General features: G+C 36.2%; 1 protein-coding gene across 2 annotated transcripts in view; it reads left to right on the top strand.

Moving 5' to 3' along the window:
• The window catches only part of uif (sushi, von Willebrand factor type A, EGF and pentraxin domain-containing protein uif), a 103,473-nt gene that overhangs the window by 51,765 nt on the left and 24,336 nt on the right, over positions 1 to 27,372 (top strand). For both annotated transcript variants that reach the window (XM_028303516.1, XM_028303517.1), the window contains one exon: positions 13,229 to 13,253. In XM_028303516.1, coding sequence (XP_028159317.1) covers positions 13,229 to 13,253 — 25 coding nt within the window. The remainder of the gene's footprint in view (positions 1 to 13,228; positions 13,254 to 27,372) is intronic.

The raw sequence follows: 27,372 nt of genomic DNA, 5'->3' as shown, positions 1-27,372 counted from the left end.
TGCTCGGAGCTGATGCTGATGATGATGATGGTACGCGGAGCACGGCTACACGCGAATTATAGCAAAAGACACGGTCTTTTCAGGGAGTGAACGTCACTCGTAGACTCGCTAAGCGTGCGCGACACACGGGTGTGCGCGATGAGCGTCGCCGGGCAAGTGGGGCTTGCTCCGACCATTGGACGATGGTAGGAAAATAAAGTTGGCGAAGCAAATGTGAGAATACCCGCCAATATTTTTACAAGGACTGAACATACCCCCCACCGAAATCACTGTGATGATTTCTTGTAATCATTATTTGTGACAGGTATGAAATAAAATAAATTTAGTGCCTAACTACCTTACATAGACCTAGTTATAAAATTAAAATTAAAATACGTTGATCTTTGACAGGTAGCTGGACTTTTATAGTGTATCCGCAAAATCTTGGTGGTAGATTTTGCGATCACGTGGTAATTAAAATATTTTATTGTTATTTAAAAATACCTGTTTGTATTATTATTATAAAGAGCTGTGGTTTTCTGAATAAAGAAAAATAAAATAAAATAAAATTTTTCATTACAGTCTATTTTTACTACAGATTCTATTTCAGACGTGATGAAAAATAAAATTAAGGTATTTTTGGCGATGAAACGAAAATTTTGAACAGCAAGTTATGTATGTATACTAATATTATAAAGAGGAATAATACTAATAATTTATTTGCCATAAATAGGTGGTTACAGAATAGTTAATAGGATTGCTCTGCCAGCAGGGTCCCACCTAGTAGGACATACACACAACATATTACAGTCGGAAAATCTTTGACTTTAACTGAGTCGCTGACTATACTTTTGCGTCGCACGTTATATGATCCTATATGGGGCTCGAGTATGGCACAGTGCTGTGTAGTCGTGGAGCATCCTACTGTTCAAAAAAGCGCAACGCATGATATCACTGAGGCACAGGCTGAGGTAATTCGTGGATACTGCATAGTATCCGCAGTCCATCTATTCCCGGTTGTGGACACTGACTGACTATGTCCCTACTGAGGATATTGGGAAAAGAAATATTGTCATTAGTGGCGACGTATAACAATCCTACTAATATTATAAATGCGAAAGTTTGGATGTCTGGATGTTTGTTACTCTTTCACTCAAAAACTACTGAACGGATTTTGTTGAAACTTTACAGTAGTATTGTTTATAAACCAGATTAACATAATTATAGGCTAATTTATGACGATATGTGACCAATAAATTTCAATAAATAAATAAGACGTGTCTAAAAAGCGCACAAACTACTGTTTTTGACGTTCGTAAATATTCATGCGGGGGAAGCAGTGAAACGCCATCTATCAACATGATATCAAACAACAGATTTTACGAACTAAGGAGTAAAACGAGGTCCACGCGTACGAAGTCGCGGGCGGCCGCTAGTTCAAAATAAAATTAATAATATTTGTATTCATCTGGTCTTACTTGACTTTTACTTTACGTATGTCATGCACGATGACATTTGCGTCAATATTTGTGTACGTCCCCACTAGGCATAATTGGGATGTATTTTTCTAATTTGTCATAAGTTGTGAGAAAGCCTGTAGCTACAACTGGGAAAGTATGTGTCACCACTGGTGACAATCGATATTATTTATGCCATTTATCCTCAGTGGCGACAAAGCTAGTGTCGACAACCGAGAATAGACGCCAGTTGCGAGGTGACCATAGGTCCCAAGGGGAAATGTACGTGTACGTGCACCACGAGAGGTGGAAACCAAAAGGTAGAGGCTTGAGGATCTAGGCCCTAGAGTGCTGAAGGGTACGCCTGGCCGTCAGCCAAATTTTACGTCGCACCATAGAGGCAGTTCTGCCTGTATTAGAGGAGTGGGTGCGACGGCATGATCGCCTCACACAAAGGGCGACCCAGGTTCTACCGGGCCATGGGTGCTTCGGGCCATTCCTCCACCGTATAGGCCGAGAGCCTGTAGATGGTTGTCAGTTAACACTGCAGTCTTGGCACGTGAGTCACCGCAGCAGACTGACACGCTCCAACAGTGCCCAGCCTAAGCGAACGAGCGGCGGTTGGAAATGACCTCTCCCTACCAATCGGGAAGAGGCGTGAGATAGATAGATAAATTGTTTATTTGTTGTAACACACTTTTTTTAATGCTTTTAACACACACATTATGTATAGTTGCTATTGAAATTCAATTCAATATCGAAATAAAGTTAGTTAGTCAAGAAACACACTAGGTGACACCACTGGTATTTTGTTACACAGGTTAGTAATAATTTCAACAGTTGCAACATAACAAAAGTGACAAAACAACATAAGATAAAGATGACTAGCGTTTCAAATAGTTCCCTGCGTCAGAGTGATGTGTGCCGCAGCGATGCAAAAAGCAAAGAGCTCAGTATAAACACTACCCTCAAAAGGGCAGAACACTGATTTTCAGCTTTTGCTAGAGAACGCATGAAGCGTACAGGTACGGAATGAACCCGCTCGCTTTCGGAAACAATATCTACATTAGTATAAAATATATGATGAGACAAATAATCTTATGGTATAGTGTGCTTACTTTCTGTGAAAGTGTTCTTTCACAGAAAGAAGCAGTGGAAAGGGGGAGCGAGAGGCCTCAGCCGACACTCCGGTTATCCGCCGCCGACACCCTGGGCGCAAGAGGACAGCTTATGGTCTCCAACTGTCCCTTCCTAACAGGCCTCGGTCGCTAGACATGGAGGTGTCTGGTGGCGGCTAAGGACGAATGCTACAGGCAACAGCCAATGGCGATGTCCCGCGTTCCCTCATATCACTCATATGGATCATGGCAGAAACAGTCAGGTTTTTAGTGGGTGTAGGGGCTACCCACCTTCTGGTAGGAAGAACCCCACATAACCCACTAGCTGCCCCCGCAGCTGGTGGGTATGAAATGTTATGCATTTTCCGGATAAAAAAAGAATAGTAAACAGGAAAAGTTTGTTTTGAATAGAACCGATTTGAAAAAATCTCTCACCATTAAAATTCAAATTTTTTTCTGCTGAACATAGGCTGTATAAAATATTCTCAAAATAGTAAAAAACCTTTGATAATTTACTATTTGATAAAGAATTTACGTATTTATTATTGATTAGGACTAATGTATACCATTATTTATAATTATGGAGTCGGTGTTGGAAGATTTGAAGATTTTATAGTTTCCTTGAGCTGTCACTTGACAGCCTGGCACACTTTTACGATGGTGGATCAAAGTATTTTGGTTTGACTATAGAGCGTGAGAACACGCACACAGTCATAATTATTTTAGTGTGAATAAAAATAGCATCGAAATTACCTAAACTTGACATGCCACGCTAGACGTAAACGCTCTTAAAGGTTCGGCCAAAGCAACGCGTGCCGCCTGCGTGCGCGATGGCATAGTAGAATCATTGATTTGATTCTACTGAGGCGATGGCGACAGTGTACAGTAGAAATCAGTAGGATCGCCATTGCTTTCGCCAAATTAAAATTCAAATAAATTATTTATTTGCATAATTATTTAGGGTGAACATAATGGTCTCAAACTCATTCAGTCAGCGTACCTACAAATATTTTAATAATTTATATACAGGGTGGAAACGATAAGTGATCTCACTCGATTATTTCTAAACCATACAAGATATCCAAAAACTGCTTACTGATCCTAAAAGTGCTTCATGAGCTCTATCCAACGGTACCAATAATAGGTTACATAGTAAATTGGATCTATCTGAAAATTCAATGTTTCCAGCCTCCATACATTTAGTAAAACCTCATAATATTAAAAACTATACAAGATATCCAAAAACTGGTAACTGATCCTGAAAGTGCTTCACGAGCTCTATCCAATGGTACCAATAATAAGTTATAAAATAAACTGGATCTATTCGAGAATTCAATGTTTTCAGCTTCCATACATTTAATACTGCCACAATCATAGCACTCATGTCTTGATAATATTATAACAAGTAAAGCCTAAAACCAATGTTTTCCGTGAATAATTTTAAATAAGAATGCAATTCACGAATTAATTTTAAGTGTTTATTATTTAAAATAAAAAAATTAACTCTTCTAATATTGTGTAGCTGGCATAGTGGCATACATTTAGTATGGAGGCTGAAAACATTGAATTTTCGGATAGATCCAGTTTGTGCGTATGTCGCACTGAAAATTGCGTTTATTACGCTGGTTCAGGGAATTTGATTTGAAAGTGGACTGTATAGGTTTTTTATAATAGAAAATTGATGAAAGGTAGATCAGTCCTCGCAACACAGAGACAGGTAATCTGAGCTTCACCAACCTTAAAATCGACCCTCGCCACGGACGGAAGCCAACCTGCAGACGCACGGCGTTCTGGGCGGTGGAGCACTGCCAGAGTATGCTCGGAGCTGATGCTGATGATGATGATGGTACGCGGAGCACGGCTACACGCGAATTATAGCAAAAGACACGGTCTTTTCAGGGAGTGAACGTCACTCGTAGACTCGCTAAGCGTGCGCGACACACGGGTGTGCGCGATGAGCGTCGCCGGGCAAGTGGGGCTTGCTCCGACCATTGGACGATGGTAGGAAAATAAAGTTGGCGAAGCAAATGTGAGAATACCCGCCAATATTTTTACAAGGACTGAACACCTACACTATTCGAGACACAATAGAATCAATTACAAGTAATAGTGCGTCCTCATGTTACCGCTTAGGGTTTGATGGGGTAAACCTGTGAAATCTTTTCTACACTCAACCTTCGTGCATGACCGATTCCCTTCTTAAGTCTCGTTTGAAATTAAACTCACTGTTCCATTTTATCAAGCTTTTGTTTGGAAGCGGACGTAAGTACTCCTCACCTCGGTCGCATCTCTCAATCATATTAGCGAATCGCATTGTATGGTAAACAAACAGACAACGGATTATTAAACTATTATTGCACGGGCGTAGTTTCGCAACGCATTGTGCAGTTATTCCATTTTACCAATTGCAAATGCAATCAGTCAGGAGCTGACACGTGGAAACATATAAACTTGTTATGCTATGTTAGGCGTCGCTTTTATTTTGAACCAGGAATGTTATGGATATCCGTAACCGTAACCGAAACTTTCGGATATCCGAAATAAAAAAATATCCGTAACCGTAACCGATTTCAAAGTTTCGGATAGTTTTGTATGTAGACATTTTAAATACATAGTTTTTTGTATAGCATTATAATATGTAAAGACATAACAGCCTAATTTACCTTTTTATTCGATGTAAAGTGTGCGGCCATGAATGAACCGTGTTGGACAACTATTGCAAATTGCATTGTAAAACACAGATATCCGTAACCGTAACCAAAACCGGTATAATATTATTCCTTTATCCGTAACCGTATCCATAACCGAAACTACATATCCATAACATCCCTATTTTGAACGCGGCAATTAGAGGTATTTACGGGGTACACTTTTCGGGTCGGGTTATAAAACTTGGTTCAAATTCGAGCCTATGATTGGTTGAATCTAAATATTTGGCTTATCTATTGCCGAGTTAGTTGATCAAGTTATGGAAGCTACTCGTTATTATAGAAATTATTAGAACACAAATCCTAAGAACCACGGTTCTTTTAGGTAGTAGCGTACTTTAAGTGTTATTATTTAGACATACTTAGATATTAGGTAGATATATTTGTTACATACACTGTATTTTTTCATTACGAGACTTCTTATTTGTGTATTTATCAGGTTTTTACCTAATTACCTATGTACTTATGCTACGTGCCCTACTTATTAACAACCATGACTACATCAAGCTTGTTCTGTATTTATGTCCTTTAAAAAAGATGTCTCTAAATGACACTATAAAAGCGGAACCGTAAAAGTGAACAACACGAAAATTAATTTAACGAGATTTATGAACTCATTACCCTGAATGACATGGTTCTTAATAAAATGTTAAAGTAATTACCGCAGGCCGTGATTAAAATAAATTTTTATTCACGGCTATAATGTCAATGCCACAAAGAATTTTAAGCCACGTCATTACGGTAGCTAATTGCTTATTACGGCATCATATTAGAAACATTAAGTTTTTATGAAAGTAAACAATGCATAGGGTAATTCCAGGATACATGCCCCAGTGGGATAGGTGCCGCGATTTTAAGTACACTATGTTATAAGCAACTTAGCCTAAAGTTATAGTACGTATAATAGAAAGAGACCTCCCCGTACCACTTTTCGCCTCGCAAACCATCAAAGAGTGCGTTCGTTTAGCCAGTGAGAGCAAAAATCTTCCGCGGCCAAACCTTAGCGAGCGTCGAAATAAAATTGGTAAGTATCTTTTATTGGATAATTTTTTTGTCAGCTGTAAAATGAAGCAGATTTTTATATAATTTGATAGACTATCTTATAAATTAGACGGGATAGCTATGTTTAACTCGATTTTTAGTGTTATTATATTTTTAATTAAAAAAGGCACCTATCCTATGCTAAAAGGATAGTTGCCTAATTTTTTTTGGGTATAGATGCCCTTATGGCCATGTCCCATGCACCTAGGGGCATCTATCCTAACCTGCTCTTTTTGTCACAAGTAGCAAGTAAGAAGAAAAAAAGAATGTAGTACGGCTAACCTTAGAAAAGTAATAAATAGGGTAACCCTACCCTATTTATTACTTTTCTAAGGTTAGCCGTACTACATTCTTTTTTGGCACCCGCCCGAAGGGCACCCGCCCTTCTGATCGAATTACCTTTTTACCCGACTTCGGGTGGATGTACTATGTACTATTTTTAATAAAAAATATTAAATTTCATTTTTAATTCATTTAATAACAAACAATGTTAATAATAATACTTGGCTTGTTTGATTTCAAAATGCATTTGATCCTTAGAATTCAAAAACTGTATTAACGAGTCATCTATCCCTGCATCAGGCATCTATCCTTTGAAGCAATCATACAGTGAGTCTTCTATCCCCCACATTAGGCGTCTATCCCACTTTTTAGAGGTCAATTAAAATGGTATTTACTCATAATCGGTATAACTTAAACTAAAATAAATATAGTAATATCATAGACGAAAGACCAAAGTTTACAGATACTAAGTTCAAATTGTTGATAAAAACTTACTGACTGAGTTACAGAGCTGTTTCAAAAAGTGGGGCATCTATCCTGGACTTACCCTATTTATGACGAAGAAGACATTAATGTGAAAATAGAGTTTGTGTCATAAACTTTTATTTGGAATTCTTATGAAATTCAAACTTAATCTTTACTAATACCGGAATTAGAGGACCTACTAATTCCTTATACTTAACTTAGGTATATTTATGAAGAATAAGTTTGCCTACTTTCCATTTGATATGATTATATTACATGTTTATAATCTAAAAAAAAAAACAATTAGGTACAATAGTCAGGATTACAGTATTTTAAAGTATTAACAAATACCTACACGCTTGAAAAGTAATTTTCTTTCGTTCCTTCGTCTTGTGGACTGGATGTTGTTAAATCTATGCAATTTTTAAAACTCTTAGGCTAAGTTGCACCATCTAGCTTGTCCGTAATTATAACGATAACTGGTGTTTTTGTATGGATTTTGATTATGCTGGGTCGCACCATCTTACTTTGACTGTAACAAAAGTCGAATATTCTGTCAAACTCCATACAAAAATTTCGGTTATCGTTATAGTTACGGTCAAAGTTTGGTGACTTGAACATGAAACTGTTATAATTACAATGTAAATTCAAAACCTACTGGTATTGTTTAAATAAGGAAGTACACATCTCAGTCACATAATAACCCAGCACAAAATATTGTAGAAAAACACCGCTCGTTCCCATGAACGACACAATGGCAATCACATAACTAAATCTATTGATTCCGCAGTGCAAACAAGTTGAGTTTCCCAGCGAACGATGTTTTCATTTTAACAGACAATTATGTGGGCGGACATTGATTTTCATATCCTAGTTTCGTTTTACGATGATTTGGTAGGACTAGATTTCTTGCGTTTCCTTCAATCACCCTAATTTGAGTCGAATTTCACTTAAATTATCCGTTTCCTCCTCACACAGTATGCCATATTATGTTAGTAAAGCTCCCATGATTATGAAAGATAATTTACAAGTTAGTGGACCCATACGTAAGTAGCTAGCTATAACCCTTCTTCTGGCGCAGTCCGGCAAAAAGTAACTCAGGTAGGCATGTATGTACAATAATGTACATACGGTAGTGACAACAGAATTAAAAGCATTCAAAACGATATTCATCGTTACATTGCAACGAAACATGTCACGTTATGATGAAGTTTCACCACATAACTGGACAGTGGACCACAGCAGGCCCGGACTACAGTTTTCCACTCAAAATTGATATAAAACGGCACGGTTGTGACAGTTTGAAACGTTTTAGACCAAGAGACTGAGACTTATGAGTATACGCAACTATGCAAATGTTTTCTAGGCACTTAAAGAGTTTCCAGACAGAGTTAATTAGAGTTAAAATAATACTCATGTGAATAATTAAAAAGGCGTGTATTTGTATGAATGAAAGTAATTTATTAAATGTTTGAAAGTTCGAGTATTCTCCTTGCAAAAAAAATCCATCTGGGGTAGTTGATTTTTAACGTAAATAATACAAAATCAATAAAAAGCTACAACACATCAAGCTTTTTTTAATATTGTGTCTCAAGCACACTTAACTAATATACTTTATGGACTACGAAGTCTCTAACAGTCATCAGTTAGGCACATTACTACAACTATAGAATTCAGAATAGTTAAAGGGCAATGCCATATCCCTCTCAATTGCGTCCGCTCATAACAAAAACACGGGCGCACAAGTTGTCCAACAATCAACACCTAAAATACTAATCTAATAAAAAACGTATTCAAAAAACAGAAACAAATGAACCAAAATAGATCGCCTTGCTCTCCGCCTAGTCGAAATGGCTTGCCAAACTAGGGGGAAAGTGAGATACCGAGGACAGTTGCAAGCCGTGACCGCGCTGCTCGATCCAATCGCATTCGGGTATATAATCGAATTACACTGTGGAATAATCGATACGAGTATTTAAAGTTAGCATGCACGAAATATGCCTCGGTAATAGTAAGTCAGTGTTAGTTCACAAGGTGGATGCAAAAATATAGAGCTAGGTTAAAAGATTGTTCAGCAATAAATACTTATGCTTGTGTAGTTCCATTAATTTTATCAATCTGCTTCAAATCTAATTAAAACAAAGTCGTAGAATGATATTGGCACTGAATTGACTACTGAGTTATGTAAGCATCTATTACAAAACAAAAATATTAATTAAAATCACTCAGACAGTTCAGTTTCTGTTTCAAAATATTTTTGATTGTAGATAATTTATAAAATCACTAAAGTTTATTGACATGGCGTATGATGTAGCGCAGTTACCGACACTGTGCTAACAGTCACTATTAGGACAGCAAATAGACCAGACAATCGTCAAATATTGTGAGCAAAACGAATGAAACCGATTGCCTGAATGCAATAGAGCAGTTCAAATTGTTTCAGGGAATATGCCTCTATTTGTTTTGTCATTTAGTATTCACTTTTGTTATGAAATATGAATACAGTTGCTGTCGCTGATAACGTTAATAATTAACTTGTCAACTCGTTTTTCTTCTTTCTTATCAACGTCAAAAACCCCGACAAAAATTGCGATCATAATCTCTCTAGGTATTCCTTGAACAGTATTGGGTACAAAAAGGGCATCCCTTGATATAGTTTCACGTTCCCACCGCCCCACTATGGAGCGAAATTGAGATTTATGGACATAGCGATTTTTTTCACAATTTCTATTTGAAAAAAATACCTATTGATAGGTTACGTTATTCTGATGAATAAATGCTGCACAAGTTTTTCTCTAAAACCAATAGTTTGACTGGAAAAAAATATTTTCCATTTTCGTTGTATGGAATGAAACATAAAGTGGTCGATTTCGACTAAGCCTTGACAGATCTTGCTTTGAAACTACTTGAGCCTTGTTCTATGGCTTATTGACGGTAATCCTACGCTATCAGCGCGCATCCAAAGTTGCCCGTTCACAAGTTATGAGGTTCTGAAAAATTAAAAAAAAGTAAGTAAAAGTGACTTTTTTTTGGAATATCTTTAAAGATTTAACAAAAATATAAAGATTTTATACGTTAATAATGTAAATTAACCTTAAATTACTGCTAAAAACACATTTTAATAAACTTAAAAGGAATTAAATCAGCGATTTTTTTTTCACAATTTCTGTTTAAAAAAAATACCTGTCGATAGGGTATGTTATTTTGATGAATAAATATTACGAACGTTTTTCTCTAAAACCAATAGTTTGGCTGGAAAAAAATATTTTCCATTTTCGTTGTATGGAATGAAACATAAAGTGGTCGATTTCGACTAAGCCTTGACAGATCTTGCTTTGAAACTACTTGAGCCTTGTTCTATGGCTTGTTGACTGTAATCCTACGCTATCAGCGCGCATCCAAAGTTGCCCGTTCACAAGTTATGAGGTTCTGAAAAATTAAAAAAAAGTAAGTAAAAGTGACTTTTTTTTGGAATATCTTTAAAGATTTAACAAAAATATAAAGATTTTATACGTTAATAATGTAAATTAACCTTAAATTACTGCTAAAAACACATTTTAATAAACTTAAAAGGAATTAAATCAGCGATTTTTTTTTCACAATTTCTGTTTAAAAAAAATACCTGTCGATAGGGTATGTTATTCTGATGAATAAATATTATGAACGTTTTTCTCTAAAACCAATAGTTTGGCTGGAAAAAAATATTTTCCATTTTCGTTGTATGGAATGAAACATAAAGTGGTCGATTTCGACTAAGCCTTGACAGATTTTGCTTTGAAACTACTTGAGCCTTGTTCTATGGCTTGTTGACTATAATCCTACACTAACAGCGCGCGCCCAAAGTTGCCCGTTCAGAAGTTATGAGGTTCCGAAAAATGAAAATTAAAGTAAGTAAAATTGACTTTTCTTTAGATAAGACGACAAGAGAAAGGTTAATTACATTACTAAAGTATATAATTTTCATGTTTTAGTTGAATCTTTAAAGATTTATACCCAAAAAAAGATACTTTTACTTACTTTAATTTTCATTTTTTGGAACCTCATAACTTCTGAACGGGCAACTTTGGGCGCGCGCTGTTTTTGCAGGATTATAGTCAACAAGCCATAGAACAAGGCTCAAGTAGTTTCAAAGCAAAATCTGTCAAGGCTTAGTCGAAATCGACCACTTTATGTTTCATTCCATACAACGAAAATGGAAAATATTTTTTTCCAGTCAAACTATTGGTTTTAGAGAAAAACTTGTGCAGCATTTATTCATCAGAATAACGTAACCTATCGATAGGTATTTTTTTCAAATAGAAATTGTGAAAAAAATCGCTATGTCCATAAATCGCAATTTCGCTCCATAGTGCGCCCACTTCATAGAGACGATTAAATGTAATTTTACAGTAGCTTGCCTATTCCATCAAGCCATTTAGGTTACAGATGGTCACTATGACCCAAACTAGAATACGTCCAAACGAAATACATTATACAGAATGAAAACAATAAGTGATCTCACTCGATTATTTCTAAACTATACACGATACTTATTGAAAAACTGTTTTCTGATCCTGAATGTGCTTTACTTATAGTTTCCACCCTGTAAATTTACGTTCAGCAGACAGATACAATAATTTAATATCATCAAGCCCAAAACTTGTCTCTAAAGTTTATTAACTATTTTTGTGTACCTTTTTAGAACGTAAATATTAGGTTAGATAAAAACTGTTGGACAAAATTGGCTTTCATTTAGTTCCGCCGTACTCGGTAATCGCATAATCGAATCAACGCGACACGGATTCAGCGGTTCAAACAAACACTCCATTCAATACAAATAGCGACCACAATGGTCACGTAGCTATTTGTATATTAACCTAAAATAAAAGATTCATTTATTTATTTATTAAAATCTTTATTGCACACAAAAATTGCGATACAAAAGGCGAACTTAATCCCGTGAACGTAAACGAAATGTTTTCTGCACTTGTCTACCACTTTGTTATGAACCCATACATAATACATGGAATGTATATTATTTCAATGATTTTTTAACACGTTCTTCACATAAGAATACAAAATAAGCTAGAACACATCAATGAATAAAAGCTTTTTTAATAATTCAACAGATCAACCGTGCTTTCCATTCAACTGCCCTCCAAAGAATTTCTTCTCATCTTTTCTCACGCCTTTTACTTAATTTCATACTACCAGACGTGATGTCAGATGTAAGGTTTCTTAATGTCGTAGGTATTGTCCAACTACAACGAACCGTCCCATCAGTGACATTGATAGGGGGGCGCCATCCACCGTCAATACCGGAATTTCGAGTTCTAATAAGTGATACATTATCTTACGTAAATAGTGCTAGCGACGCGTGTGGCCATAAATTACCAATTTTGGGATGAAATTTTGAGAAACTTTATTTAACTTTTTTTTTTGCATAAATAGTCCAGTCATTATAGTAAGTTCACCTCGGAATTCGAGATACCCAGCTGTAAGTCTGTAAATACTTGTATATTGACACCCTGAAGTCATTACCCAAATTTTTTTTTTTGGTGATCAAAATGTAGTGGTGTATAGTTGAACGATGGTGGATGGCGCCTCGCTGTCAATGAGTTTGGTGGGACAGTTCAGTGTAGTCCCATCTATATGACATCCTACTAAGATCTCCAACACTGAACTGTCCCAGCTATGACATTGTCAGGAGGGCGCTACTATCAATACTTACTGGGGTGTCAGTTTTAGATTTTTGCAACTTGACGTTTCAGAGTCGTTTAGGTACTACAGTTATTGGTCTAGTGAGTAACGTTATGCAATGAACTGCTCTAGACTATAGAGCTTAATGACGCCGACTTAACTTGCGAGTGTAACGTTTTACGACCGTAAAACTACCGTATGTATTTACATAACTTCTTATGACACTCTTTAGTTAAGTAGTTCATAATTTACGCACATAAAAGCACATTTTGTTGTCACCGTATGAATTGACACATAAAACTGTAAATGTAGTATTTTGCAAACTTGTCCTACACCCTGCAAAAAATAGTATCAATTTTAAATGGACACTGAGCTTTATAATTTTACTTAGGTACTTAACAGAATACTTTGCTGATATGATGACAGGAACTACAAATATTATTAAGCTTTAACTGTGTAATTTGCAAACCATTTCTAATGTTATTTATTTTTGTTTCAGGGAAATCTATTCACATGTCCAAATGGTAAGTAATTTACTTCTCACATTATTACGTGATAGTTCGTAGAGCTTTTTCAGACGATGTGAAAAAGTAGTGTATATCACCATAATAGAACAGAAACGTCGTGCTGTATTTCCATTACTAGCGGCCGCCCGCGACTTCATACGCGTGGATCCCGTTTTACCCCCTTAGGGGTGGAGTTTCGTAAAATCCTTTCTAAGCGGATGCCTACGTCATAATATCTACCTTCAAATTTCAGCCCGATCCGTCCAGTGATTTGGGCTGTGCGTTGATAGATCACTATGTCAGTCAGTCACCTTTGAGTTTTATATACATATATAGAAATCGAGCTTTATACTATAGATTTCTGAAAATTAGGTTTCGAGAGGTAAGGCAAGAGCAGATACGCGCAGACAGAACCTATCGCGATCGCGAACATATATTTCTGTCATAGTGCGCAATACAATAACCGCGATTTATCAAACTTCAAATTATACTATAATTAGCTTAACCCCAGTGTGGGCAACACTTTGACATCGCGTTCTATATGTATAGAGTCGACAGCACATTATATTCTACAGTTTAGCTTGATGTGACGTCGTCTGTCTGTACAAACAAACCAGCTGGAACAAAGCCTGATGAAAGACTTATGGCGCAATGCAGCTTCTCAAAGTTAACGCCTACACAGATTAAGCAATGCCACATGTTAATTCATCACGTCGTTAACGAAATATTCTTTTGAGTCCAAACTGTGAGACAAAAACATTTAAAAGGGCATAATTAATTTTAAGAAAAGCACTTGTCACTTGCCACGCGATAGCCGTAATTGCAGCTGCTATGAGAATGAACATGACAATAAGGCTAGGTTTCACCATCTTATTTTAACTTTGACAAACGTCAAAAATCTGTCAAGCTCCATACAAAAAACACCGGTTAACGTTATAGTTAAACTAAGATGGTGCAACTTAGCCCTAAAACTATGCGATTACAGTTACATTGTGTGTTTAGATCCTTTCGTTAGATTTTTTGTGTCTTTCGGCGCTTATTGAAGAAAAGATTATTTTTCAGACTAAACTAGATTACCAATAATTTCTTCTGCACGCATCAGCAAACTCGAAGAACATTAGCAACAAATCACTGTGCTTATGCACTGGTTGCGAGTATTGACATAGAATAGAGATAACTACAATATGAACGTAAGTACTTATTTAAGTAGGTAATACTTACTTCACGGATGCATTCAAGGTCATTAGGAAATCGGATCATGAAGATACTGATGCAAGAAGAATTATTTTTTGAGACTGAATACAAATTCAAAGAAAATTCTCAGTGACCAATACACATACCTCAATGATTTTAAAAGAGTTGAAATCTTTATGATAAATGCTCTACCTTTTTGATTGATATGTATAATGTAAAATTATTACCGGCGTTTCCTTTTTATCTTATAATGCATTAAGAAAGTATAAACTAATATATTGTTACTTGAATAACAATCCTCTCTACCTGTGTTAAATATCTTAATTAATACAGCGCATAGTTTGTCCGCCCTCAAACGCCCCAAACAACTTTGTTGAATGTTCTTCATTAGAAGTTGACTTTGATGATATTATTGTCGGTGTCTATATTGAAATTTCTTACAATAAATCAGCTAAAAGCAAGTTCAAGGACCTGCCAGTCTCGTTTGATAAATATTAATGTACCTTCTCTGAAATCGGTCTGGACGCTTAAACCTGTAAAGGGACGTCTCAGTATAAATCTGCTTATGAAATGAATTCTAAATGAGTTACAAGTTTCAATTTTAAAATGCAGTGAGAGTTATAACAGCAACATACAACCACTTTGGAGTTAAAAGACATGAAGTATGAAGTGTTAGGGTAATTCGCCTGGAACTACGGTTTTGGTTTTAAAACTAAACAAACATAAACTTAAACGTCTGTTTTATCATTTTTTGGCTTTAGTTATATTCTTCATGCTTTACCTAATATCTATATTCTAGATGAAATTGTTGTCTTTTTACAGTCAATTAAGAAAATAATCATTCATAAATCCAAGCAATAGGGTTAAGCTTACTTAATTATTTACTTAAACGTAGAAAAGGTGTTTCCGAACAAATAATTTTGTAATTAACTTTAAAATTTATCGTAAAACCGTTACGAGTGCGCATAAGGTTGAATTTATCGTTTTTAATAATGTTACGTGTTAAAATTTACGGTCTCAATTACAGTTTTTATCAATAAAATTATCATGTAGGATTTAATTTTGTGAAAGAAGCGGCAATTTGGGTGATGGGGATATTATAATCGCAACCCGCTAGTTGCCATCAGGAACAGACGGCACCTCCAATTTGTCATTTTAATTATTACAGCCAACGAACGCACGCGGCTTTACTCGTGCGGATTATCTTTTGGCATCCCACAGCCATATTTCAACATAAAAGTTTAACTTTTGAAAATATTGAGCCAACTTATTGATAAAAAGAGGTGTGATAGTAAATTATTAATTGATTTTATAGCTGGCACATAAGACTTCTGAAACATTACACAAAAAAAAAACAAATTAATAAAAAATTGCTATGATTCTAAATTCAAACTATATAAAACAGGCAATTGTTTTCATTTTCCTTTCGCCTCTTCGATTCCATTTCTCTGCATCGCAGTACCACACTTGAATTAAGGCCAGTGCTGAGGGTTCATATTCGTCTACCACCTAATTAAGGCTAGGAAATTGGCCTCAGACGAGCAGTTGACACAGGCCCCGTCGGGGTGATCACAATCTCGAGTAGTTCGATCGCTCGATGTGTCGAAGTCCCACATAAGTCTACCTGATTAATCGAACAACTAGTAGGCGGGAGGCTATATGATGTCAAGGTAATGCAATCTATATTACCTACTATCATGTGGAGAATCTTTAAATTTATTATTACGACATTGTTTCATGTTGGTGACTGAAAAATCTTTAGATGTGTAATTTTTAAATAGGATGGCCAAATGAGTCAAGTTTCAGTACAATCTCTTAAACCATTACCTAATTTTCCCCTTACTATCATATTCAACAGTATTTGTACAATTCATCCATTCAATAAGCGCATGTCTCTAGTTCTCGCATTCCTGCTAAATTATTTGGGCACGCTTGCTCGCAGCATCAATTCTGGGCGTCTATTCCTCAACTCGCTATCTGTTTTCTCGGCTCTGTCTTTCTCACTTGCTATAGGATTATAACGTTGGCGATAGAGACGAATATAGTCGAATGAAGGGTAGATAGTGTTGTGGAGTAGACCCCCTAGACGCGCGCCAAGACGGATTGAGTCAATTCTAAGTTGGAATTAACACGAGTGACTTGTGAGGCTGCGTTACCACCTCCGCTAACGAACAGCTTAATCTATGTTGCAAGCTCCCGTTCTGTGCTAGGATATTAGATTTTAGTGAATTATGTCTTCTATCCCAACTAGTCCCAACTATGCGAAAGTAACTCTGTCTGTCTGTCTGTCTGTCTGTCTGTCTGTCTGTCTGTTACGCTTTCCCGCTTAAACCTCGCAACCGATTTTGATGAAATTTGGCATAGAGATAGTTTGAGTCCCGGGAAAGAACATAGGATAGTTTTTATCCCGGTTTTTGAAACAGGGACGCGCGCGATAAAGTTTTTCTGTGACAGACAAAATTCCACGCGGGCGAAGCCGCGGGCGGAAAGCTAGTGATTGTATATTTATACCAAATTCCCATTCTCAGTTTTAATATGAAACTCTTCTTAGCATTTTGCTTGAGGCACAATCCTGTTTAAAATGCGATAATAGTGAAGGGCATTCTTTTTTCTTAACTGTCAACATCAGTCACTTTTATCCATAAAATTATAATTTATAGCCTCTTAAGAATCTTTGTAAAAAGTTATTTTATGTCTCTACAAATGTATTAAAATTAATAGGCAAATTAAAGTCTAAGATAAGATTGCTTCCACGGTACTTTTGAAACTTAAGCAACATAGCTAACTAAGACTAAATATCTATTGTGAAAGTCGTTGAAAATTTAATAATTCCGCAGTTCCACGAGCTCGGGTATAGCGGTAAACATACGAAAACTAATATACAGAATGAACATGAATGGCTGAAGTTGGCGACAGTAGCTAAGAATTTCAGATGTTTCTGTGAATAAATAAAAATATCTTCTTAGTAATTTTCTTCTTAGTTATGCTTCAAAATTCAAAGGGACAAAAAATTCATTAATAATAAAACTATTTCTTTATGAATAAAGGTTCAAGTTGGCAACAAACCCAACTATTAAATGTATATAGTACCTATGTGCGAAGGAAGGTAAGGAAGGAAGTAAAGTATTGATGGTGAATGAAGGAAGAGTCCACGCCATAAAATTATTTCTATTATGTTTATCTATGTGAAAATTCAAGCTTGGTAAAATTGGTGCTACTCAAAACGTCACTTAGTATATTATATTTATGTTGTGTTCCACATGATTCATCGACATTTTCTAAGAGTAGCAGAATCGAATGTGATTATTTAATTAAGTAAATTAACATAGGATCTTCGTTGTGTTCAAAACTGTCATTGACAAGGCAACGCGGCAACGGCCTTGTGAAACGTCTCGCCCACATTTCTCCGACAACGTTGCGACATCATCACATAAGTAATTAGGCACAAACTGTAATCCATTCAAGTCTAGCCCGTCAGTCAATCGTGCAGTATGTCTGCGGTAGATGTCGATTTAGCTCCATCTGCCACTGTTCTGCATACTGATTGTGTCTTAAATTGACTGCGTTTCCATTGATGCAGGCGTTTGTAAACGACTTTAAAAGAAAACACCGTAAGTGCCTTTTTCCTGTGATGAGGATTTCGGCACGCGCGGATGGTCCGCATGCGGATTGCCCACATTTCATTTGTATTTTCATACATGGTTTTACCAGAGTAAATACAAATGAGTAGGTCATCTTCATAGAAACGCCCGAGCGCGGTTTGTATGTGAGCGCGCCAATACGTATGTGGCGCGCACGCACACACTGACAAAATTTAGCGTGGATTAGCGGGGAGTCGTGGTTGCGCCGAATTTTGTCAGTGCGTGCGCGCGCTCACATACAAACCGCGCTCGGTGCGTTTCTATGAAGATGACCTACTCATTTGTATTTACTCTGGTTTTACTATCCGTGAGTGTAGCTCGCGTAATAATCCACATCAGAGGAAAAAGGCACTAAAACTTATTTCAAACTGACAAGTAATGATTTGTAGTATTAGGACTGGTTTAGTTACTTAATTATAGATTTCACCTTAACTTAACATTTCAAATATTTTATTACGTAACTAGAATAACCACAAGCCGTCAGCGTTAATAAAAACTTTAGAGCTATAAAAAGTTTTTACGGTTTTAGGGGGCGTCCATAAATTACGTGAGGCTTTTAGGGGGGGGAGGGGGTCAACAAAAACCTCACCAAATCTCACGTGGGGGAGAGGGGGGGTCTCGGGAAATATCACGTATTTTTTTCCACAAGAAATAGAGAAATAGTTTGCCAGAAAACTGGGTTAAATCTTAAGTAAAAAAATTGGCCAAGTGCGTGTCGTGCCACGCGCAGTGTAGGGTTCCTTAGTTGTCCGTCGTTATCACAATATATTTCAGAAGTAAGCAATTACTTCATCTAAAGTCACTTTTAACATTTTCTTCTAAGGAATTTTTATTAGGTATGAAATTTTATAATACATGAGTAAAACGACTATTACTCTTGAACTAACTGATCTATCTTAACCGCTATAGTTTTCCTTGAAAGTTCATAAAAAGCACTATAATCTTGAATTTTTCCAGATTTATCAAGCCAACAGTTTAGTTTTTAGCGGGGGGGAACGCCCTACTCGGACAAAAATTGGCACTTTAAACTTTAACATTTTGCAAACGGATCCCTAAATCGAAAAATGGTCTTAGAAACCCCTAAGCCATTTTAAAAGACCTACCCACACGATGGGGTAGAAGACGAAAAAAAATACCAAAATAAAAATTCTTTTTCAAAATTTTATTCTACCGTTTTGTCGTCGTGATTAATATACATCCTCTACAAAATTACAGCTCCTTAGTGCCAATAGTTTCCAAGCAAAACCTCGGACAGACAGACAGCCAGACATATCGAAACTATTAAGGGTTCCTTGTCAGGACTAAAAAATGATATTTGTATGATGATAATGTAATTTTATTCTATACAGTCTAAACAAATACAACTAAAAATGCTTCCGTCTGCATGTGTGAATACTAAAATGCAGAATAAATGACGAAATTAAGAAAATTATAAAACAAGTTCTTTTTTTATCAAAATCGATTTTGCAGCAGATACTTTCAAGAACTAAAATCTTAAACTTTATAGATCTTTTTGATGCACTCGTTAGCAACAACGTTAAAGCACACAAAAAAAATGTTAAATATTACTCCAAAACTATTAAATTTCGGATTTTTTTTAATATCACGTGAGATTTGGGGGTGGGGGAGGGGGTCAGGCAAAATCTCACCAAATCTCACCAAGGGGGGCGGGGGGGTTGAAAAATAGCCAAAATTGTCTCACGTAATTTATGGACGCCCCCTTACGTCGTTAACCATTGATTGCAACAAAGTAGGTACAAATAGATTAATTTTGAAAACAAATTCACATCTATCTTTGGGCCTAGACAAAGTTACATTTGCGACAGTTTATACTTCGAAATCTGACTGTAACTTGTGTTTTAAGCCGTAAAAAAATAAATAAATAATCGCTTCACATGGCGAAATTACTAAAAAAAGACGCCAGAGCGTACCAATTTCAGTGTGCTTTCATGGCGTCAAAACATCTATGAAGATTTTATTTCTTGAAAGTAGCCGCTAGGGGCACTCTACAATATGTCATACATTTAGGCTGGGTTGCACCATGTTACTTTAACTTTAACAAACGTCAAAAATCTATGAAACTCCACACAAAAAGCACCGGTTATCGATATAGTTACTGTTAAAGTTAGATGGTGCAACTCAGGCTTCGTGTAATTTATTTACGTAAGTCGCTAGCAAGCACACCTAATGTAAACTCATGTTAAGCACACTGAATTAAAACTATCACGTTTTTAATTTTGTCCATGTACTCGTGCTTTACATAATACCTAGGACGATTTCTAAGCTACATTGGAGACAAACACCAGCATTGACAGCTTATGAACACAACACACTGAAGCCTACAGTGTAATGATATGCAAGACATTTCAGCCGGTAGCGCATTTTCTTACATAACTTTTCAATTCCTATCATTGGAGGTCCGAAAATATTTCTCATACAATTTGATACCATAATGATCATTCTTCATAAAAAATTTAAAACCTACATATTTAAAAACATAATCATTGATATTCATAATATCACTAATCATACACTTAGTTTTTACTAATATTTGTTTTCATATATTTTTCTATACTAATGATCGAAACTCATAATCATTCGAATAAATAACTGTAATATTCATAAATGTGAGTTATCCTAATATTTGTTTTCATAAATTTATTACTCATAAGTGTATTTATCCATATTATTGAAAATCATGATGTCTATATTCGTATTAAATCGTATTTTAACATTAAATTAATTTGAAATGGTCCAAAACAGGCAATATTTTGTGCCACAAAACTAACGTGACAGAAACGAATCGCTGCAAAACCGACTCCACGTAGTCTTGTCTGCCCTACCCCTAGAGTGTAATTTAAAAGCCGGAGGCGCGGAGGGAGGGCAGCCCTCGCCCGCTGTAACGAGGCTCAGGCGCCCGGGTGAGCTGGAGCGGCTGAGGCTGGTCGCCGAGGCGCCGAAGGCGCCGATGGCGATCCAAAAAGCCGAAGCTGCGGAAGCAAGCGTGGGTGCCTGAGCCTCGTTACGCAAGGGCGGAAGGGCTGCACATCCCGCAGCGCCGGAGACGAGGAGATACCAATGCATGCTGCATGCTTGCTTTCATGCTGCATGCTCTGCATGCTTATCTACTCTATTAAATTATATATGATTTTTTTAAAGATACGAGTATGTCTGTTATAAAGTAAATTATTCTGAACAACAACATTATGAGTTGAAGTATGTTCTTAGTAACAACATTATTAATTAAAACAATATGATCAATGAATGTTATGAAGAAAAAAGATCTGAAAATAAAAATTATGTATTTTAAATGGTTCTTGGTAGTAACAGTATTGATAAAAAAATTATGATTACTAACTGTTATGAGCTCCGATGGTAGTAATAAAAATGTATGAATAAAAAAAGTATGAAAAATAAAATTATGAAGAGAGATTATTATGAACTAAAATCGGTAGTAAGACAAAGAATAGGATATAGAATTTTATGTGAGCCAATATAGAACCATTTCAGCCACAAGGCGGGAGCTGCGTCACCTGTGCAAACTACTGACCAATCCAAAATTAATTAATCATAGTGGGGGTGCTAATCTGTTGGAATAATACAAGTATTAATTAACTATCACAGATTGGCGGAATATCAATCAAAACGGGCGTATGCAAAAACTTACAGTGAAATTAGATCATTGTTCCGAGCTCGTCATCGTATTTTACACCGAATGTTGTCATACATTCTTATATTCCGAATGTCGTCATACTTTTATTATTAAAAAATGTTTATAATACCTCTTATAGTCAATCACTTTATTAATTGTGATGAAAATCTACGCGTTTTATCTCAGGACCATAGTTTAACTCACTTTTAATTTTTTTCTCCGACCTCTTCCATTTTAGAAATAATATTAAAAATACTGAGGTAAAACTAACTCGGCCACAAAATTTCGTTCTAAAATTAGAGTCTAGCTAAAACTGCTTGGAATTCCCAACGCGTATTGCAGAACTAGTTAAATTCAAACAATCAGACGAAGATTGGACGGAATAAAAGAAAAGCAAACTGGCTGTTGAGCTAACAATCGTCACTATGAAAAGGTGGAATTCTTTTCCCCTAGCGCGGTTATGAAGATCTTGGATAAATTCTGCGGAGCTATGCCGCCTTCGTTTAGACCCCACGATGCGGATTATTCCACTTTGTTCACTTGGGTGATATCACCTGGGTGCGAAAGAAAATAAAGCGGAAATTTTAGTGTCCTCATTTCACTCAGCGTCATTTTCCAGTTTGTTTAGTCGCCTTTGTTCACCTAGGAATTAATTCACCCAGGTCTTTGCATCTGTTCACCTGGTCCATCATCATCCTGGTGATATCACCTGGGTGAAATGGTTCCGAGGTGAAGATGAGGACACTAAATTACGCTTTCTTTACCCAGGTGAACAAAGTGGAATAATCCGATGCCGCGACAATCTTAGATGCTTTCAGAGATAACGTTACGTTTACCTTGAACAAAATGAAATGGACAGGCAAATGACGTCATCAATGGAAAGAGGGATCGTGGAAATGGAAGGAATCAAAGACTTAATTCCACTGATCATTGTCGACTGTGTTCTCATTTAGATAAATAGGGCAAGCTATACATATTTAGGGCGAGTATAAGTGACCTGAAAAGGGAATGCAACTGCATAACTAATCAAATATTTGTGTCATTATCAACTTATAATGTCCGCGAATTTCAGCTATACAATTACTAGCTTTCCGCCCGCGGCTTCGCCCGCGTGGAATTTTGTCTGTCACAGAAAAACTATATGGCGCGCGTCCCTGTTCAAAAACCGGGATAAAAACTATCCTATGTCCTTTCCCGGGACTAAAACTATCTCAATGCCAAACATCAAAATCGGTTCAGTGGTTTAGGCGTGAAAGCGATACAGACAGACAGACAGACAGACAGAGTTACTTTCGCATTTATAATATTAGTACCTATAGTTAATTAGAACGACTCGGGACGAGTTTGTGTCAATTCACTTTGGACTTGACATGTTCTTTCGTTCATTGGTCAGAGAATCGTCTCAATTCTATTACCTGATACTTTGTTTTGTGTTGTGTTAATAATGATCCAATTAATTAGATCTAGTGTTCTAGATCTAATCTAATTAGAATTCGGTTAATTCTTATGCAGTACGCAATTTATCCTGTGGTAACCCTCTAAAATAGACTCTACCTAATTGAATCTGGACTTAATTGCCAGTATAATAAACATTTTCTCTATCGTAGAACCAAAATCGTGTGATATAAAGTCACTTATATTCTTGTGCATTTATCGGTACCTATATGATTGTAGTAGCAATTTATCCGTACTATGTATTTCTCTGGTCTTACCGTTAGACGACTGGCCTAGAGACGCTAATCGCAGGCTTAATACCATCTGCTATTAAACAATTTATGGCCACCCTGTTCTATAGTAAGATATTGAAAAGTCGTTATTATAAGATACATAGTTGAACTGTACTTAATTGAGTGCTCTAGGGCAACCTATAGATACTAAATAGAATTGTAGTCTTGCTGTAAGAAACTCAATCGGTTCAAATGTCCCGTATTGTGAGGTAGGTCCTTAATTTTTTTCATATAAAAAGATACTGAAACGTTTCATTGCTATAATAAAAGAAGTTTAATTCAATGCATATTTATGCGTAGTGACGCATTCTTTCAGTTTATAATATTTTTTAAAACAACTAATTTATTTTTAATTCAGTTAGGATTCCAAAAAATACAACATTTTAATACTTCATGCCTTCACTAATTGATAGAATAGCGAAAAATCTGCCCTACAGTTATGAGGAGATTAATTATCCGAGTAAGGAAAAAAAAGGCGAAAGAGAAATTGCGCTTCATTCTGCAGGCTATGAAATATGATGTGACGTTTGTTAGTTTGCTCCTTTTTAATTCGCTCTCTTTTTCACGATGAAGACTACTTTAATCAGGCTTTTTTCGTAAAATTTAATTTAAAACTGCAGCTACTATTTCGGAAAAGATATTAATAAGGTCTTCATTTGAAGCATTCACCATCATTGTTTATTTTTTTATTACTAATTGATCCGAAATGATCACCGAGTTTTCTAATTACATAACATGGCCTTCTTTCAATTACCAAATTACATCTTTTTAGTCAATTTAAAGTTTATCACTCCTGTGGTAAAAGATCAGAGACTACTTGTAATTTAAATCTACAATAATTGAAAAATCATCATGTTAAAATAGTTAACTGGCGCAACAATAACCGGAATGGTGTACACTAAACAATGATTTTCATCGATACGCTTTATCCCACTTCACAATAGGAAACTAATATTAGTAGTTGAATATCGAATTATGGCGTTTTCAGAGTAAAGCCTCAAAACTTCAGGAGAACATGTACATATTCACAATAAATAGCTATATCGGTAAAATCGGTATTTTATGTTATACATTTATGTATTGAGAATATGATCGCGAGATCACCAGTGCCTTTCTCCTACTACCATTTATGTAGTCCCTTCTATCGTAGTTCACGATCCTCCTTCCGGATACAATCTTAGCGCGATGCCTAATTAATTAGGTATAGCCTGAAAACCTCTGAAAACCGTTTGCAGTAAAGGGGAAATTGATTTTTGCAACATGCCAAAACCTATAAAGCTGTTGAAGCGTACTAATTGACATAATGTAGCAGCTGGCTTGAAATCGCGATAGGTATAACTAATGTGCCTTCATCTAATACGTGTCGACGCGAGCGACAGATTTAACGGCGCAACATCAAAGTTATTGTTTGGTTACGCATCAAGCTTGTAGATGACAGCACATCAAATTGTATATTTTTGTTGTAAATTCACCCATAATACAACTGCATAAGAGACTTCAGTGTTTAGCTCGATATAGTGTCGTCTTTACACTTGGCACGCATCTGACTTGACATTTGGAGCATTGCAAACTGGGTCAGTTGTTTAGTAAGGCAGATGTCACACTGTCATTTATTGAGCGTGCAAATCTTACTATATCTACGTTTGCTTCCAGAATAATAGCTTAGGCAATTGAACTGTAGGTTGACGTAGCGCAACAAGAGATGTCGTAGTCAGGTTCGCAACTTAATCCGATGAAAATGAACGTAATATTACAATTCCAACTATTTTAGGTCACATCTGGCCAGCTGAGTAGTCTCAGATGCTGACATCTATAACAAATTTAATTTTCAAAGCCCACAGCCATTTCAAAATTAGCGTAGGTAATCATAGCATTAGGTGCGGTAATGTTCAATAAAGATATAGGTAGATAGTTTTCAACCGACTTCAAAAAAAAGGAGGAGGTTCTCAATTCGACCCGTATGTTTTTTTTTTTTCTATGTTTGTTACGCGATAACTCCGCCAATTATGAACCGATTTGAACAAATCTTTTTTCGGCGTATAGGTAATACCTCAAGGGTGGTCCCATTTAAATTTAATAATAGAAAAAACAACCCCCAAAGGTGTAAAATTGGGGATTAACTTTTTTATACGCAATATCTCCGCCGATTATAAATCAATTTGAACGATTATTTTTTTGTTGAATAGGTATTATCAAAAGGGTGGTTTCATGCGAATTTGAAGAAAATATTTCACCCCCAAGGGTGGAAAATTGGGGATGAACTTTTTTATACGCAATATTTTTAATTTTTAGTTTTTTTTTGTGTTCACGCATTTGAAGTCGGTTTTATTTTTTTAAAAAGTTAATTATTTGATGAGTAATCCTCATATTGACTTCTGATTACTGTTTCTAATGAGAACACAGCCGGTCTGCTAACGCACGCTAGATCAGCCATAAGATGCAGTAATTTAGATGAGAAAGATAATTCAATTGTAAACCTCGTTGTGTTCACGTAATGAGCATTAATGATAACATTAGCACATTTTACGGTAGGTATCGTATATGTAAAAAACTTACTATATCACCGACAGGCTCAATCATGAGAATTTTATTAGTTACGTAACGATGTACAGAGCTGTCAATCAAGTAATTACAGATAATACGAGGAATAGAGAAGAAAAGAACTGTTATGAAACAAATTAAAACTACTGGTCTTCTATATTCTTACAATACAAAAACATTTACAATACCTAGCTAGTGAGTATATTGATTCATACGAATTTACGAGTATCACGACGTTGCACAAAATCGTGTTATTTTTAAACTTCACCTTTTTAACTTAGATACTATTTCAAATAGCAACTTTAATTAGCCAAGACACGTTTCTGTCTGAGCTCTACTAATTATTTTCATTAGTTTCCTTCTTTTTTAACTTCGGCTATCAAGCTTTTAATTAGGTGAATAGAGTTTCTAATAGGATTTTATACTTTTATTTTTCATTCATTAGTAATTTCGTAGTTACTTTGAAGGCATAAAGTATTAGTGATTGAGTAGGTACATGAATACAATTATAACTCGAATAAATAACTTAGAACTCTTATAAATAGTGATACTTACCTACGGCATCAGCACAAAGCAGTGTCTATGTAAGCAGATAAAATCAACGCGTAGCATTGAAAACTTTTTTCTCTTTGAGACCCAAAGGTAACGTACGTACTTATCTACTTGCATGCGTTTAGTATTGACTAAACAATGCAAGCTTACGTTGATACAGCCGATCGGGACACAAACAGCCTTGAAGGCTCAATCATAATGAGTGAAAGGCACCACCTCGGTCACATAGCACGATCGTGACTCACCGGTGACTTTTAATCTCATGCATGTATAAGATCTAAGGATGTTGGTTAACGAATCATATTAATTTTATTGCGTTCTGACGAATTGATGTTGGTATTGGGAATTTGGAGTAACGAGGAAAAAGTCAAGCCAATGTTGCCTACTGACAAAATCCGAAAGCTTTAACCGTCTTGAATCTGATCATGAAAACATCTAAAGATAACAAACAGCCCAGGGCGTTGACGTTACCTTACCCGTACACAGTTATATTGTTACAGTCCCAAATTGCGTCATGTATAGCTGTTACAGTCAGACTGTTATATCAATAGCATAGTCAATAGCTACTGCTCTACAGCCCCCAGACGTCTTGCTTAGAAATTGTCCCCTAATTGCTCATACCCGTGCCGTAACCCAATCTCGGCTTCCGTATTGCTATTTGCCCCGCACGAGTCTATAGTTACGGGTCTAAGAGGGCTCTCAATGCAACCGGCGAAGCAACCCGCTGACATCTGAAATTGAGATACAGGACAGTTATAAAGTCAGCCATCCATGACTATCGACGTGGGAATAGCACTCTCAGATCAATGAACATTCATCAGCCAGAGAAC

The sequence above is a fragment of the Ostrinia furnacalis genome, unplaced genomic scaffold, assembly GCF_004193835.3.
Source record: "Ostrinia furnacalis isolate ACB-3 unplaced genomic scaffold, ASM419383v2 OfSCF1245, whole genome shotgun sequence".
Lineage (NCBI taxonomy): Eukaryota > Metazoa > Arthropoda > Insecta > Lepidoptera > Crambidae > Ostrinia > Ostrinia furnacalis.
This window is presented reverse-complemented; position numbering and strand designations above follow the sequence as displayed.